The sequence below is a fragment of the Hemiscyllium ocellatum genome, chromosome 8 (genome assembly GCF_020745735.1).
Source record: "Hemiscyllium ocellatum isolate sHemOce1 chromosome 8, sHemOce1.pat.X.cur, whole genome shotgun sequence".
NCBI classification, from domain to species: domain Eukaryota; kingdom Metazoa; phylum Chordata; class Chondrichthyes; order Orectolobiformes; family Hemiscylliidae; genus Hemiscyllium; species Hemiscyllium ocellatum.
Genome location: NC_083408.1, coordinates 34,121,907 through 34,140,215, shown reverse-complemented (window position 1 = coordinate 34,140,215; position 18,309 = coordinate 34,121,907). Strand labels below are relative to the sequence as shown.

The following is an 18,309-nucleotide window of genomic DNA, read 5'->3' as shown; positions in this document are numbered from 1 at the left end:
GAGGAGGGGGAGTGGTGTTTTTATTAAGGGATAGCATTACAGCTGGAGTTAGGGAAGATATTCCTGGAAATACATTCAGGGACATTATTTAGGTGGAACTAGGAAAGGAATGATCACTTTATTGGGATTGTATTATAGACCCCCTAATAGCAGGAAATTGAGAAACAAATTTGTAAGGAGGTCTCAGTTATCTGTAGGTTTAAATATGGTGGTTATGGCAGGGGATTTTAAACTTTCCAAACATAGACTGACACTGCTGTAGTGTTAAGGGTTTACATGGAGAGGAATTTGTTAAGTCTATACAAGACAATTTTCTGATTCAGTATGTGGATGTACCTACTAGAGAAGGTGCAAAACTTCACCTACTGTTGGGAAATAAGGCAAGGCAGGTGTCTGAGCTGTCGGTGAGGGAGTACTTTGAGGCCTGTGACCATAATTCTATTAGATTTAAAATAGTGATGGAAAAGGATAGACCGGATATAAAAGTTGAAGTTCTAAATTGGAGAAAGGCCAATTTTGACGGTATTATGCAAGAACTTTCAAAAGCTGATTGGGCGCAGATGTTCACAGGTAAAGGGACAGCTGGAAAATGGGAAGCCTTCAAAAATGAGGTAACGAGTGTCCAGAGAAAGTATATTCATGTCAGGGTGAAAGAAAAGGCTGGTAGACATAAGGAATGCTGGATGACTAGAGAAATTGAGGGTTGGTTAACAAAAAGAAGGAAGCATATGTCAGGTATAGACTGGGTTTTGAGTGAATCCTCCGAAGAGTATAAAGACAGTAGGAATGTACTTAAGAGGGAAATCAGGAGAGCAAAAAGGGGACATGAGGTAGCTTTGGCAAATAGGGTTAAGGAGAATCCAAAGGGTTTTTATAAATACATTAAGGACAAAAAGATAGCGAGAGAGAGAATAGGGCCCCTCAAGAATCAGCAAGGCGGCCTTTGTGTGGAGCCACACGAGACAGGGGAGATACTAAACAAGTGTTTTGCATCAGTGTTTACTGTGGAAAAGGATATGGAAGGTATAGAATGGAGGGGAATAGATGGTGACATCTTGAAAAATGTCCATATTACAGAGGAGGAAGTGCTGGATGTCTTGAAAGGCATAAAGGTGGAAAATCCCAAGGACTGATCATGTGTACCCTAGAACTCTGTGGGAAGCTATGGAAATGATTGCTGAGCCCATTGCTGAGATATTTATAACATCAATAGTCACAGGTGAGGTGCTGGAAGACTGGAGGTTGGCTAACGTGGTACCACTGTTTAAGAAGGGTGGCAAGGACAAGCCAGGGAACTATAGACCAGTGAGCCTGACATCAGTGGTGGGCAAGTTGTTGGAGAGAATCCTGAGGGACAGGTTGTAAATGTATTTGGAAAGGCAAGGACTGATTAGGGATAGTCAACATGGCTTTGTGCATGGAAAATCATGTCTCACAAACTTGATTGAGTTTTTTGAAGTAACAAAAGAGAATTGGTGAGGGCAGAGCGGTGGATATGATCAATATGGACTTAGGTAAGGCGTTCAACAAGGTTCCCCATGGGAGTTCGAAGTTTGAGAGAAGATTAGTAGCTCGGGTGCTCGTTGTTGTGGTTCTGTTCGTCGAGCTGGGAATTTGTGTTGCAGACGTTTTGTCCCCTGTCTAGGTGACATCCTCAGTGCTTGGGAGCCTCCTGTGAAGCGCTTCTGTGATGTTTCCTCCGGCATTTATAGTGATTTGTATCCGCTTACAAGCAGCAGATACAAATCACTATAAATGCCAGAGGAAACATCACAGAAGCGCTTCACAGGAGGCTCCCAAGCACTGAGGATGTCACCTAGACAGGGGACAAAACGTCTGCAACACAAATTCCCAGTTCCCCATGGGAGCCTGATTAGCAAGGTTAGATCTCATGAAATACAGTGAGAACTAGCTATTTGGATACAGAACGGGCTCAAACTCCACTCCCCACCCTCCCCACCTTCCCCCTCTCTCCACCAACCAAACCGTGGGGAGGTGGTAGAGGGTTATTGCTCATACTGGAGGTGTGTGACCAGTAGAGTGCCAAAAGGATCAGTACTGGGTCCATCACTTTTCATCAGTTATGTAAATGATTTGGACGTGAACGTACGAGGTATAGTTAGTAAGTTTGCAGATGACACCAAAATTGGAGTTGTTATGGACAGCGAAGGAGGTTACCTCAAATTACAACGGAATCTTGATTAGATAGGCCAATGGGTTGAGAAATGGCAGTTGGAGTTTAATTCAGGTAAATGCGAGGTGTTGCATTTTGAGAAAGCAAATCTTAGCAGGACTTATACACTTAATGGTAAGGTCCTAGGGAGTATTGCTGAACTGAAACCTTGGAGTGCAGGTTCATAGCTCCTTGAAAGTAGAGTTACAGGTAAATAGGATAGTGAAGGGGGCATTTGGTATGCTTTCCTTTATTGGTCAGAGTATTGAGTACAGGAGTTAGGAGGTCATGTTGCGGCTGGTTAGGTCACTTTTGGAATATTGGGTGCTATTCTGGTCTCCTTCCTATCAGAAGGATGTTGTGAAACTTGCAAGTGTTCAGAAAGGATTTACAAGGATGTTGCCAGGGTTGGAGGATTTGAGCTATAGAGAGGTTGAATAAATTGGGGCTGTTTTCTCTGGAGTGTCGGAGACTGACGGGTGACCATATAGACATTTATAAAATCATGAAGGGCATGGATAGGATAAATAGACTCCCTGGGATGGGGGAGTCCAGAACTAGCGGGCATAGGTTTAGGGTGACAGGGAAAAGATATTAATGAGACCGAAGCAACAACTTTTTCACCCAGACAGTGGTGCATGTATGGGATGAGCTGCCAGTGAAAGTGGAGGAGGGTGGTACAACTGTAACATTTAAAAGGCATCTGGATGGGTATATGATAGGAATGGGTTGGAGGGATATGGGTCAAGTGCTGGCAAATGGGAGTAGATCAGGTTGGGATATCTGGTCGGCATGGACGTGTTGGACTGCAGGGTCTGTTTCTGTGCTGTACATCTCTTTGACTCTAAATATAATGTAGATAATTGTGAGAATATCCAGTTTGGCAGCAAAAACACAGAGGTAGATTGGGAAAGGGAGAGGTTGAGTGAGATCTGGGTGTCCTTGCACATCATACAGTGAAAATAAATATGCAGGTGCAGCAGGTGATAATGGCTGTAAATGGTATGTTGGTTTGTGTAGCACAAAAACCAGAGTACAGGAACAAGGATGTCTTGATGGAATTGTACAGGGCCTTGGCGAGACTATACTTGGAATAGTGTGTGCAATTTTGATCTCCTTATCTGAAGATGGATGTTCAGGTTACGGAGGGAGTCCAAAATAAAGGTTTACCAGACTGATTCCTGGAATGTCAAGAGTGTGGTGGTGCTGGAAAAGCACAGGTCAGGCAGCAACTGAGAGCAGGAGAATCAACGTTTCGGGCATAAGCCTTTCAACAGGAACGAGGCTTCTGGGTTGGGGCTGAGAAATAAATGGGAGAGGGTGGGGTGTGTGGGTGATGTAGCGGAGAAACCTGGAGGTGGATGAAGGTAAGGGAGAAGGTGATAGGTCGGGGCGGGGGGAGGGGGGGGGGAGCATCATCAACCACGTGGGAAGGAAAGTTGCGATCATGAAAGAAGATGCCATATGGTACTCTCTGAGGTTGAACTGGTCATCCTGGGAACAGATGTGGCGGAGGCAGTGGAATTGGGAATAAGGGGATGGCATTTTTACAGGAGGTAGGGTGGGAGGTGGTCTGGTCTAGGTAGCTGTGGGAGTCAGTGGGCTTGTAGTATATGTCTGTGATTAGTCGGTCACCAGAGATAGTGATGAGGTCCAGGGAGGGAGGTCTCTGAGATGGTCCAGGTGAATTTGAGGTCAGGGTGGAAGCTATTGGTAAAGTTAATGAACTGTTCAACCTCCTTGTGGGAGCATGAGGTGGCGCTGATACAATCATCAATGTAGTGGAGGAACAGGTGGGAGGGTGCAGCCGGTGTAACTGTGGAAGATGGACTGTTCCATGTACCAGACAAAGAGGCAGGCATAGCTGGGTCCCATGCAGGTACCCATGGCTACCCCTTTGGTTTGGAGGAAGTGGGAGGATTGAAAGGAGAAATTGTTGAGGATGAGGACCAGTTCAGCCAGGCGGATGAGGGTGTTGGGTGGAAAGGTACTGGTTGGGACAGGCCCCACATTGTCCCAGTCCCAAACCTCCAACTCGGCCCCACTCTCCGGACCCATCCATCACTCCCTCCTCTGACCTATTACCTTCTACCTCACCTTCATCCACCTATCACTTTCTCAGCTACCTTCCCCCCAACACTCCACCCCCTCCCATTTATCACTCAGCACCGATCCACAAGCCTCATTCCTAATGAAGGGCTTATGCCTGAAAAGTTGATTCTCCTGATCCTTGGATGCTGCCTGACCTGCTGTGCTTTTCCAGCATGACACTCTCAACTCTGAACTCCAGCATCAGAAGAGAGATTGGATCAGTAAGGACTATATTCACTGGACCTTTGAAGAATGATGTGGATCTCAAGTTCCAACAGGACTAGACAGAGTAAATGCAGGGAGGATGTTCCTGATGACAGTCACGGTCTAAGGATAGGGATCACAGTCCAAGCATAGGGGGTAGGTTATTTAGGACTGAGACAAGGAGAAGTGTCTTCAGCCAGAGAATGGTGAGCTTGTGGAATTCTCCATCACAGAAAGCAGTTGCTGTCATAATATTGATTGTTTCAAGGAGGAGTGAGGTATAGTTCTTCGGGTTAAAAGGGTTCAAAGGGCATGGGGAGAAACCAGGAGCAGGGTACTGAGTTTGATGATAAGCACAATCATATGGAAAGATGGAGTAGGTTTGAAGGGCCAAATGGCTCTGGCCTTGTTATTATCTTGTGTTTCCACCTTCCAGAGTCAAGTAGACCATGCTGCAGTACATAGTATTTTCTGGCCAGTTACACTAGTGACAAGGGTGCTCTGTTCAATCTAGGGCTTACTTAAAAATCAGACAGGTACAGGTGTACCCTGGACTACAGAGAATGTCAGATCTGCACATTGCAGTGTGAGTCAGCCCACGATGAAGCGTAAAAATTCAAAAATTTAACATCCACATCATTCCACAACGTGGCACAGAAAGAAAAGATTTTCATTTATTTTGAGCCTTTAACAACCTCTGGGTATCTCAGATAATGAAGCAGCTTTGAACTGTAATCACTATTATGATGTTGTAATGAGATAATGGTCAAATAATCTGGTTTAAGTGGGCCCAGAAGCTTGTCCGGAATAATCTACATTTTTCATGCTTGACAAATCTATTGGAATTTTTTCTTAAGGATATAACGAGTGGAGTTGATAAGAGACTGCCCAAGGTGTGGTTTACTTAGATGTTCGGAAGGCTTTTGATAAAATAGCTGTCGCATAAACATCAGCCAGAATATCTGGGAGAACTGACTTGCTTTTCTTTACATAATATCATTTGATCTCTTATATCCACCTTAGAAGACAGCTTGGTTTAACATCTCATTCCAAAGACTAACAGTGCAGCTCCACATCAGTGCAGTGGAGTGTCAGCTAGCTTGTGGTTAAGCCTCCAGAGTGCAACTTGAATCTACAATCTTCTGCCTTCGAGGTGACAGCCTTAGAAATGCATCATGGCTGACATGCAATTAATGCTTTTAGGCCACCATTATCTTCTACAGAAAGCACCTTACCTAGTAGAAGGAATAATTAAAGACTCTGTCTTTGTGATTTTTCCACTGGGAGGGAGCCTTTCCAGAAAGGTGTCTGCACTGATGCTTTCAGATGCCGCTGCTGCCTCTTCCTGTTGTATTTGATCCTTTTGGGAAACCAAACAAAATAAAATCATGATTTAAAAATAGCACATATGGTAGACTGCATTCTCTGAGTAATACATGATCCATCTCCTTTCGCAACACCCTGGGGTCTTTGTATTACTCGAGTGAAAGACAGCATTCAAAGGTCAGCATTAAACAGCCACAATCACCCTGCATTATCCTTTCTGATATGGTCCAAGGTTACAGATATTCCTGTAGAGGATTATTTAATTGTACAAAAACTGTTTCAGATTAAATATTGACGATCAGAAATTAATTAACGTAAAGAACTGAATTGCATGACAAAATTTCACCCTTGTTTATGCTACAAAGCATAAGCTGTGTCAATGGCACGCAGATTTGATGCAAAGGTTTCCACAATTCGAAAGTTACACGTGGAATAATAAATACTGAACCATGAGTCATGGGCAGGAATCTATTTGAGGGGTTCAGCTGGTTTAATATTGAATAACTGATGATTGAGTTCCAACCGAGAAAGTAATGAAGGAGCTCATGATACTTGGGAGTGCATTACAAGCTGAAGTATAATCGAGGAATTTATAAAGGATTTACAGTGACTTGAGCTGGGTCAACACTGTTCATGTTTTGCCTCCGTGCTTGATAACTACCCTACGCCTAATGACTTCACGTAGTCTCCAGTTATCCACGCTATTCAGTTGATAAGAAAGATCCACAGACATGCAATGTATATCTTATTTTCCCTCAATTTCAACGATCAGTTCCTCCAAAATTTCCTTTTTCACATTTCCACGCATCACAACTCTGCTCCCAGATAACTGTCCCAACTTGTCACCAATTTAAATTTTCCTTCCTTATCCGACATTCTCTTTATACTCCTAAACCAACGACTGTTGCTACCTGTATTCATATTCACCTCTCCCTTAAACTCCACCTCTAGGTTACCTGTGGCATAGTGCTTGACGTATTTTGCAATATGCACCAGTGATACTTACAACTGACAATGTATTGGAAACACTATCTATCTGAAACTTGCTTGCAGAGCTCTTGAGCTTTTCCGGTGCATCTACCTGCATGAAACAAAAGACGAACAGGATTATAAAAACTGTTTATCTTTAATTTTGTGTGCTCTTTAAAATTATGGACTGGAGTGAGAAAGAACTGCTTTAAAAACCAGTGTTCTAAAGGATTACTGCATTTTTTGAAAAGCAAGTAACCTGACTCTCATGGCAAGCATAAAGCAGTAGTTGAAGTCTGGGTTGCAGACGAATGGGAGCCGAGAGTGTGTACACAGATGCAACTCTAGCTGGCAACAGGAAATTGATAGATAACTTGTCATTATTCCGTAGACCAATGACACAAGCCTCTTGCCTACCCTTGTCAACTAAACAGCTTGGGGCTAGGAACAAGATAGTGGAAAATGTTTTGATCTCCACTAGCTCAGGAGCTGTTTCTCTGTTCTTGGTGGTCATAAACCCACTGCAAGCTGAAACTCTTATCGGACAATTCAGAGACCTTTCTTATGTGAATCGGCTACCTTGTATGTCTTGCAAACCAGTGGAAGCATCCAGAGAAAGGTAACTGAAAAGCAATATTTTGAACAAGGTAAGAATGCTAAGGATCATACCAGCAACCCATACACAGAAACCTCTGAATGGTCTTCCCAGTTTTCCACCATCAAAAACTTATTTTTTCTGTCTCCCTCTGTGTTTTAAAAAAGGGGACTGGGAGGGTGGGGGTTTATAAGGAAGTTAGAGTTCTAATTTGTAATATTACTTGCTGACAGTTTACAATTTTTTATCTGTAGTTAAAAATTGTAATAAATAGGAATTCTTGTTAAGTACAGAAACCTGCTCTGTAGTTTCTGTCAGCCTGGGTTTGAAAATCAGGTAATTTGGGGAATTTAGTATACTCACTTTAAAACTTTTATAAACTTCTATAGTGATTCTGGAACTAGCAGGGCTTGATTTCAGGTGCATTATCCCAGTGAGGTATGACAGGATAGTTCATGAACTCACAGCTAACCACAAAAAAGTTTAAGTAAAGCAGCCACTTGACTGGAGGAGGGCATAGTGAGAGGGGGATGGAGGTCAGCAGACGTAACTGATTGATATTGGTTTGCCAAACTCAGCTGATGGTATTAATGGACATGTTAAATCCAGAATGAAGCCTTCCAGCAAGATGGTGGAAGAGTAAGATGCTCCTGCTGGAGCTCCTCTGCTCCGCCTGCTCTTCTTTCTTGTTTTTTTCCCTCTATCTCTCTCCTTAGCTCCAGAGATAAATCCTGGAGCAGTGGCAGATGTGTATTGCGGGTCCCTGGAGCAGCACCCAAGGGAGTGAGTCCCGACCGGAGACCAGTGCAGGGGAAGCAGTCCTAGAACTTACCTTGGAGCAGATGAGTGCAGGTACAGAATAGACTGCAGGCTAGGAGTGGAGTGGGGACAGCTCTTGAACTGGGGTCTGGGGTGGGCGGTCAGACCACGTGCAGAAGCCCTGTTGCTGCAATGAAAATTTATCTGAATTTTTATTAACCTGGCTGTAAAGTCAATCCTTTAAAGATGTCTTATTTCTAATTTATTTTTTAAACTCTGTAAAGTAATGTAACTACTTTTTATTCCTCTTTTGTATCCAAGATTTGTACCTAGGTACTTGTACCGAAGATGGCACTATAAAGGCAGACATTATAAAAGCTTATCACTGTACCTCTATAAGGGAGTACACGTGACAAAGGAAATTGTATTTTATTCTATTCTATTCTATGCTGGCTTGACCGAGCACATGCTCTTTTTTGTTTCGTTAGTTAACAACGGTTAGTCATGTTCGCATGAGGCTGCAAATCTTCTTGAACCAACTCAAAAAAAACCTTAATACACAAAAAGAAACAAATCAAGTATTGTAGACAGTTAGAATGATCTTACATCCCATAGAAAACAAAGTGTCAACCTGTTTCCCAATGCTTTTTATTAGAGAGATTGATGTCCAGAGAAATTAGGTACTTACTCAACTCTTTAGGATTCTACTTAACGGATTTCTGAAAGTGTTTTTTTGTTACGGAGCGTTGAGGCAGTTTGGCCTTCTGGCTCTGCCCAGATACCGTTCACAGAGATAAATTCAAAACAAGGACTCTCACTAAACCCAATCTATTACCTAGTCTGACACACATGGCCTATTCAAAATATTAGTGTGAAAGTGTTGCATTTTATTTAATAGATCCTTGCTGATTCTGACAGGAAATAATCCAAGAGCCAAACTCAGTTCTAATAACCTGTAGGCGTTTTAACGCAACTATTCTTGTTTTGAAGTTTCAAAAATGAAAACTGGCTGTTGAGGTGAGTTGCACCCTAAACTCCTTCTAGGAGCAAAAGTAAACTTGCTTCTAAACAGAATTAAAAACCTGCTCAAGTTCCTAGACTCTACTGAACTGAAAATAAAGCTGATGGATTTACAATAAGTGCAGGAATCCTTGTAAGGTCAACAGTGTAAAGATATTTTCATTTCCACCACAGGGGCCTGCAGTCAATTACTTTTTGAAGAAAAATGCTGGATTTAAATACTGTTTCAGAAGGACTTTCTGACCTCTTTTTTTCACAAAGAAAGGAAACTCTTTGCTGAAGGAACCAACACCCATTTGCCTCTATTTTGAAATACATATTTCAAAAATGATATTGCTATGTAAATTATACACTTTTCATTGCATTTGAAACCAGCTAAGAGGTTGTTTTAGCTTTGGCTCTTCTATAACTTGTAATTCAAGTTAAGAATAAAGCCAAAACAGCACCTGGAATACTGTAAAAGCTAGGTCTATCATTACTGACAGAGAGTGGGAAATGGTATTCAGTGTAAGATAAAGGTGAAAAGATGACAAATGCTTGGAAGATTTAGCTGGAAGCTAAAGAAAAAAGTACACAGTAATTTAGTGAAAGGCAGTCAACCTTGTCGAAGTTGGAGTTCTGGAAGTAGTATGTTTAGTTTTAGATTAAAACCACAACAGTAGCTACTGCACCATGATATTCCCTGAAAGCTCAGAGAAAAGAAACCAGAAAGTACGAGAAGGAACTGGAAGCTGATATGGAAAGGAATATGCAAAAAAAAAAATTCTAGGAATGAAAGAATGTTGATACAAGTTGACCAGCAAAAGCAGTAGCAGCAATAAAAAGAATTTTTGTTATTCGGCAAGTGGTTGGAATCTGGAATGCAGTGTGTGGTGAAAGCAGATTAACAGTGACTTCCAAATGCAAAGAAATAAATGCAGGGTAATAGTGAATGGGTAGGGCAGTTGGGACGGTTAATGTTGCTCCTGCAGAAAGCTGACACAGATACAATGAGGTAAATGGTCTCCGCGGAGCTATAACTATTCCACAATTTTTTTTATCTGAAGATATGCTTCTTGGTATCACTTCTGAATGGTTCAGCTCTAACTTTAAGGTTAATCCACATATTTGGAACATTCTCACTAGAGAAAATAGGAAACTGCTTCCAGATTTCACTTCTAAATATGCAATTACTAAATGTACTGTTTTTGTTTGTTCTGGTCTCCATAGCTCAGATCATTACAGTACTCTACTTTTCAACAGATCCACAGAATGTTTCAATGAAGCTTAAGGAAAAAACAAGGTGCTAAAAATGCTGGACATCTGAAATGAAAGCAGAAAATGCGAGAGAAACTCAACAAGTTTGGCAGTTTCTGTGGAGAGATAAACAGAGATAATTTTTAAAGGGCAGATCTTCTGAAATGCTGAATTCTCCCTCACACCTTGTTTTTAGGTCAAAGAAATGTAATGTTATGTCCACAACTTATGAGACAATGCCTTGAAAATCATTAACACTGGTCAACAGCAACCTCTGGTGGTGCAGACCAAGCAGTGCAAGAGTACTGCTTATTTCCAGGATACACTCTGCATCTAATTACATTGAATCAACATAGTACAGAAAGTAACTTGAACAATCAGTGGCAGCATTCATGCTTCATCATGTAACCCTTTGCTACCCCTCCATTCAAATCTGTCAATACACCCTCTTATTCTCTTAAGTTCTATTTACATGTGCATCATTTGTCCTCATTTTGTTACTAGACTAATTCATTACTATCTTATATTGTTAACTTTAGATTCTTCTTAACTTTGGATTCATCTGCACTTTTTCTAATTTTCAAGAACTCCAGAAGATTGACCAAGATTTCTTGTTTGTTTTTAAAGAAAAAAGAATCCTAGTCTGTTTAGTCTTTGGAGAAACTTATACCCTCTCATCTTTGTCATTATTCTAGTTAATATTGTCCTGCACCTACTTTGGTATCAGATGACCGGAGTCCAGCTTTTAAGTGAAACGTCTAGCTATTTCTACACATAGATATTTCTACACATGATTGATCTGTTTTAGTAAAGATAAAAGTGACTCTTTGCACATTATCAGGCTTCTTGTAGACTAAAAGTATTAGATGTTTGGGTTTCAATTGAATCTTCACTAAAGGGAAAGACTACATCCCAGTTTTTGGCTACTTACTTCTCCAAACTCAAGTATGCATATGCACAGAATGTCTCAATCGGATTGTTTTCACTAAGATTCTAATCCTTATTTTGAAATCTTCCTGTACACTTGCAATTTCCCCCAGCCATAACGAAACACACAACCTATATTAAAGGAGAGGGCTTTTTGGTCTATGCCAACACTTTAAGAAAACCATTGCATTAGCTTAACTACATTGCTCTTTCCCCATAGCTCTACAAATTTTAATTTCAAGTAGATATCTATGGCAGTTTGAAAATGATTCCTGAATAAGCTTCATCTGCTACTTTATGCAGTGCATGCCAGGTAATAACGTGCATCCATTGCTCTTTCAATATTATTTGCATGTACATTTCATCCTACCATCAGTGCCAGTATTTCACCCAAACCTCCCATCCTTCAGAAACATATTCCCATATTCCTTGTGTTGCCACTTGTCCTTCGTTACCAAAAGCCTACAAAAACCTCATTGTTCAACCATGTTTTTCTTTCTAACTTTGTTGGCATCTATTTTTCTCATTTAATATTCTCTTTTCTACCCTGTTAATGATACTGTAGAAATGTGAATACTTGAAGGTGAAGAACCCTACTAATTGATTCTTGACCTTGCCTCAGGATGAAGTTTCTTTTTTTACAGTCACAATGATCATCTTCTCAAAATACTGCAACTTGCAATCACAATATTATCAAGTCCTTACAAACATAAAACAGAAATTGCTAGCAAAGCTCTAGTCTGGCATGTCTGGCCGCATCTGTAGGGGAAAAGCAGAATTAATGTTTCAAGTCTGCTTGACTCTTCATCAGGACAGCTCGGAAAAAGTGGTATTTATGCTAAAGTTGAGGTTATGGAGGTTGGGGAGAGAAATGGGTGAATAGATGGAGGTGGAGCCCAGAAAGGGAGAGATATAAAAGAACTGATGAAGAAAATCCCAAAACATTAGGATGTTGTGAAACTTGAAAGGGTTCAGAAAAGATTTACAAGGATGTTGCCAGGATTGGAGGGTTTGAGCTACAGGGAGAGGCTGAATAGGTTGGGGCTGTTTTCCCTGTAGCATCAGACGTTGACAGAGGTTTATGAAATCATGAGGGGCATGGATCAGGTAAATAGACAATGTCTTTTCCTGTATTGGGGGAGTCCAGAACTAGAGGGCATATGTTTAGGGAGAGAGGGGAAAGATTTAAAAGGGACCAAAGGACAACTTTTTCATGCAAAGGGTAGTGCATGTATGGAATGAACTATCAGAGAAAGTAGTGGAGGCTGGTACAGTTACGACATTTAAAAGGCATCTGGATGGGTACATGAATAGGAAGGGTTTAGTGGGTACAAGTGCTGGCAAATGAGGCTAGATTAGGTTGGGATATCTAGTCACCATGGACGAGTTGGATCGAAGGATTTGTATCTGTGCTGTACATCTCTATGACTATTAAGTGGTTTCTCTTCACAGATGCTGCCAGAGCTGCTGAGCATTTCCAGCAATGTCTGTTTTTGTTGTAGACAGATGAGAGATACGCCAGGACAGAAGAGAAACAGACTTTGTTTTTATTCTTTACTCACTAGCTAAGCCCATTCAGAATTACTAAGAGTTAAGAGTCAACCACATTGCTGTGGGTCTGGAATCACATGGAGGTCAGATCAGGTAAAGGACATGAGTGAACCAGACAGGCTTTCCAGCAATTGACAATGGCTTCATGGTCGTTATAAGACTTTTAATTCCAGGTTTTTACTGAATTTTTACTATCTTCCACAGAAGGGCTTGAACCCAGGTCTCTAGATTAATAGTCAAGCGACAGTACTATGAGGCCATCATCTCCCCATTAGGAGAAAATGGGTAGATTGTGTTGAAGAAAGCAACACATGCAACGTGATTATAGGCCTGAGAATAGGTGAGAACCAGGGCCAATTATCACATTAAATGGATTGCTTTTAGCACAGTCTACCCATTGTATCCACTCTCAGCTGTCATTATCATTTATTTAGCTTCTCTTCTATCCTGGCCTATTATCAATAATTCCCTCATCTGCCAACCCTTTCATATTTCTCTCTCTGGGATTCATGTTCCCTTGTTCACTCACCTCTCTTCCTCCCTCCCCAGCCTCCGCTTCAGCATGAGTACCACCTTTCCGTAGCTGCTTTCAGTTCTGATGAAGAAAGTCACTGATATATTAACGCTGCTTTCTCCCTACAACTGCTACCTGACCAAATCAGTTCCACCAACAATTTCTGTTTTTGTATCAGATCTCCAGCATTCACAATTCTTTATTTTTCTGAATTTCTTACAGGACTGGGCGGTTCTTTGGTCTGGCTTCTCAAGCTATGGATGCTGCCAATTTCAGTCTGGGAACTGGAGTGTGACAAGCCTTCAAAGTAAGGTCTGCAAAACAACAACAAAATAAGATTAGACATTGGATAAAGATAATGAGGCACTTGCGATGAAATTCTAATACGAGATAGAATTACATTCAAAAGCAGAGGGCTTTCGTCAGACTTACAAAATGAAGACCAGTGAACTACAAGTTTACAATCTAATCAACATCTTATAATTCTCTAGAATTGTCATGCCTTGTAAAGCTATGTTAACACTGTGGGATCTTTTACATTCAACTCAACAGCAGACATGTGCAAGATAGCATTTGACAGTATAAAATTCTCTCAGTAAGTCACCATCATGCTAACATCCATTATTTGTACTTCTGTTTCAATGCAAGTACTGAAGATACATCCTTTAATCTTCTCTCAACTCATTGTCCAAGGCTCCAAATGCTCTTTCCAAGTAAAACATTGATTTAAGTACACATCTTAAAATTCAGCCTACTGTATTTGCTCAATATTGTATGTTGTAGAATGGGGAGATCAGACACGGACTTCTGGCCTTTTCAAAGGATCCCCAATCGATTCGCAAGCATAACCCCAAGCTAACAATCATCTGTCATCCTAATTATCAGCCTTGCTCACTTGTTGATCTCTCTGCCCTGAGCTTGCTGCAGTGCTCCAATAAAACTGGATGAGGAAAAGCACCTCATCTTTTGATAAGATGTATTACAGACGCTGGAATAAACTCTAAATTCGACAATTTCAGACTGAAAACTGTCCTTATCTCAGTTTTATTCTTCTTTTCACTTTTTTGGCAGAAGCTACTTAGCAGTCTTCCATCCACAACTCCTCCAGATACATCATTACTTTGCTTCATTACTTATTTCATTACCATTCCATTTGGCCCTGGACCAATTATTTGGCTGTGGCATAGTGGTAATATCACTGGGCTATTAATATATTAGATTCCCTGCAGTGTGGAAACAGGCCCTTTGGCCCAACAAGTCCACACCGACCCATTCCCCTACATTTATCCCGGACGCATGCACCTAACCTACACATCCCTAAACCCTATGGGCATTTAGCATGGCCAATTCACCGAACCTGCATATCTTTGGATTGTGGGAGGAAACTGGAACCCCAGAGGAAACCCACACAGACAAGGGCAGAGTGTGCAAACTCCACACAGACAGTTGCCTGAGGCTGAATTCGAACCCGGGTACCTGAAGCTGTGAGGCAGCAGTACCAACCACTGTGCCACCCCCTGGCTAATGTTCCAGGGACATGGATTCAAATCCCACCACAGCAGACTGTGAAATCTGAATTCAATAACAACCTGGAGCTAAAAGCTAATATAATGTAAAAACCCATCTGGCTCACTAATGTCCTCAGGAAAGGGAGTCTGCTGTCCTTACCTGATCTGACTTCCATGTGACTCCAGAGCCATAGCAAAGTAGTTGGGTCTTGCCTGCCCCCTGGGCAATTAGGCCCGGACAATAAATGTTGGTCTAGTCAGCAATGCCCACATCCAATTCACAAATAACATAATCGTCCCATCACCTATCCTGTCACAGACCTTTACTTCTGTTTATTTTCTGGAACACCCACCTCTTTGGCATGCTAAAAACCATTTCTGATTCGCCCAGTTCTGTTGAAAGATCATCAACTTATAATGTTAACTTCATCTCTCTTCAGAGTTTCCTGAACATTTCCCACATTTTTTGCTTTTATTTCCGATTTCTGGCTTTTGGAGTATTATGCATTTATATTAGTAAGTCCATCAGACCATAAGAAATTGGAAGAGTTGGCCATTCAGCTCGTTGAGCCTGCTCTGCCATTCAATAGGACATATATCAGTTATTGCATTGTTTGGTAGTGGCCAGTGTTATAGCTGGACTGGCGCAGCTTGGCTGGGGAGTGGTGATTCTGAAGTTGAGGCCTTCAGTACCATTGCTGGAATGTTGTGAGAGTCAATAGATTTTATGCTATGCAATACTTTTAGTCATTTTTTGAGGTCGCATGGAATAAATCAACTTCACTGTGATGCTGGGGACCTCAGAAGGAGGCACTGATGAATCACCCCCTCAGCACATCTAGTTGACGATAGTTGGAAATTTTTTAACTAGATATGCTGAGCTCTGACATTATTGAGGAGTGAGGGATCAGCTGCCGGATTTCCAGTGTACTATTTTCAACTGTACTTAATGAGCTGCAAAGTGTTTTGAGGAGCTTATAAAAAGCACTATTGTGATGAAAGCTAGTTTATACATGCAATTAATTGTATTTTTAAAAAGAAAGAGTTTAGACTTACAGTTAATGGTATTCAGGTGTTGGCCTATTTTTTGAAGGGGTTTTAAAATTAACTAGGTCATTGCCTCTGGAATAATTATTTTCAACCAATATGGGTCGACTGGAAGTTTGTTTATATTGTGCTGGCATCCAAATGAGAGAGAAAGCATTGAAAGATATCAGCTTGCTTTTAGCTTACAAATAAGAATTTTAGCTTAGAAAAATCCAGAGATGAGAAAACTTTCAGGCAGTTCAAAGAGACCTTGACTTAAATCAGATGCAAGTCCCTTCTAGATAAAGGTGATCGTTTCAAACAGTTATGTTAGCTCAGCGAAAGAGTGCAGTTTGTAAATGTTCTGAGCAACAGTGTTTGGTTGTAAATCTACATTGGTTATTCACAGCTTACAAAGTCTAAGGTCTCACTTGCGCGAGGATTCCAAGAAAACGTTTTATTGCTCGCACGACTGATAGGTGCTATGAAGTTGAAGGCATGTACTGTACCTTTAAGAGAGAGTGAATGCTGTTCTGAACGACAGATTACAAACACCTGTGTATATGACTGGATTGGAGTCCCAGAGTGTACTGGAAAACTGAAAAAATGTAACATTTGGCTGTGAAATGGATACCTGAGTTTTGGTTGCTGTTTTAACAAGAATTCAAATTTAACCAGTTTAAATTATGCCCCAGGATATTAAACGAGTTCGAATTTATTGTTTTGCCAACATCAAACCAATGAGACAATCTGATGTCGGGCGGATCTAACTGCAAATCTAACACCTTGCTCTCAAAGAAATTACAAAGACGCTCTATCAAAGGTACCTTTTCATGTGAAACATACTTGCAGGAAAAAGACCAACCTAGGGAGATCAGCAGTCAGAGGAGTGAAGACACAGAAAACGACAGTGTGTGGGGTTTTGAGGTTAACTTAGTGTAATTTTAATAAGTATCTTACTGGAACAGCATTTTTTTAATAGATTGGAGTCAGATAGTAACTGGTTAAAAAGAAGGGGGGCTTGGATTTGTGAATAGTTGTTTTGTTATTTAATGTTCACTATTAGAGTTAGAAAAAAATTGTTATTCTTTTCTTTAAATAGTTTGAGAGTTCATATTTTCACAAATTATGAGATGAGGTGAGATTTTGAGTGCTTGGTTGAATTAACAGAGGGGTTCAACTACCACTTCGTAACATAGGGAAAGGAATTTTTTTTGAGTTTTTGAGTAGGTGTGAAGTGATTAGATTAGATTACTTACAGCGTGGAAACAGGCCCTTCGGCCCAACAAGTCCACACCGACCCGCCGAAGCGCAACCCACCCATACCCCTACACTTACCCCTTACCTAACACTACGGGCAATTTAGCATGGCCAATTCACCTGACCCGCACATCTTTGGACTGTGGGAGGAAACCGGAGCACCCGGAGGAAACCCACGCAGACACGGGGAGAACGTGCAAACTCCACACAGTCAGTCGCCTGAGTCGGGAATTGAACCCGGGTCTCTGGTGCTGTGAGGCAGCAGTGCTAACCACTGTGCCACCGTGCCGCCCCAATGTGATGGTGTTTGAGAATATATGTGGTCATGTTTTGCCATACATTCTGATATTTATGTATCACCATTTGAAAGCTATCTGGGTTTGATGCTTGAGTGAAAGGCTGCCATATGAAACAAAAGTCACATTTCATTCTGGGATCCGACTTGTCCAATAGAAACATCAGCTGGCATCACCACATTGTACAAATGTAATCTCCTGTTTTCTCAATAAAATTATATTTTGAAAATAAATATTTCCAATACAGAAACATTTTGTATTTGAGTATTCAAGCGATGAGTATTTCTACAATATAGTTCGGACTCAGACCTGGTGAATAAGCACCAACTATTTATAATCTGCAAGCAGGGTAACATTACAAAGCATAATGTGAGACAAACGTTCTTCATACTTGAGCTTTGGTTTTGGAGTACTGAGGACACTGTCATCATCGTCCATGTCGGGGCCACTGTCACTGGGATTTTCCACATCCAAGCTGTCGTACAACAGGTCTAGGTCCTCCTCCACTTCTTGCACGTTGTCTGTGGGATCCTGCTCTGAATCAAGAACCTACAACAAATTTACAAAAATATTTTATTAATACCTTGCTCCAACCATCGTTTGCACATTTCTCTTTATCTTGATTGGTGAGTACAAGCAAAATGCATTTTAAAAAGTGGACTTGTTCAGCCTAGGTCAGAAAAAGCTGGGAAAAGAATCTAATCAGTCAAACTATGGAATATTAAGAGTATCAAATTTCCAACCCATAATACATGTGATTCTACTAGGATGTACAGAAATGTCAAATATAAACAGGAACCAACTGGTCTTGCCTTTCAGCTCTCCCTCCAACACCCAACAAATAATTCACCAAC

The 18,309-nt window shown here is 41.1% G+C and overlaps 1 protein-coding gene across 2 annotated transcripts in view; it reads right to left on the bottom strand.

Annotated features, from left to right (window-relative positions):
• Positions 1–18,309, bottom strand: part of pacs2 (phosphofurin acidic cluster sorting protein 2) — a 277,860-nt gene that overhangs the window by 71,184 nt on the left and 188,367 nt on the right. For both annotated transcript variants that reach the window (XM_060828324.1, XM_060828323.1), the window contains exons 9-13: positions 17,847–18,004; positions 13,586–13,679; positions 6,804–6,875; positions 6,609–6,632; positions 5,704–5,828 (exon numbers count right to left, since the gene is read on the bottom strand). In XM_060828324.1, the coding sequence (XP_060684307.1) occupies positions 5,704–5,828; positions 6,609–6,632; positions 6,804–6,875; positions 13,586–13,679; positions 17,847–18,004 (473 nt within the window). The remainder of the gene's footprint in view (positions 1–5,703; positions 5,829–6,608; positions 6,633–6,803; positions 6,876–13,585; positions 13,680–17,846; positions 18,005–18,309) is intronic.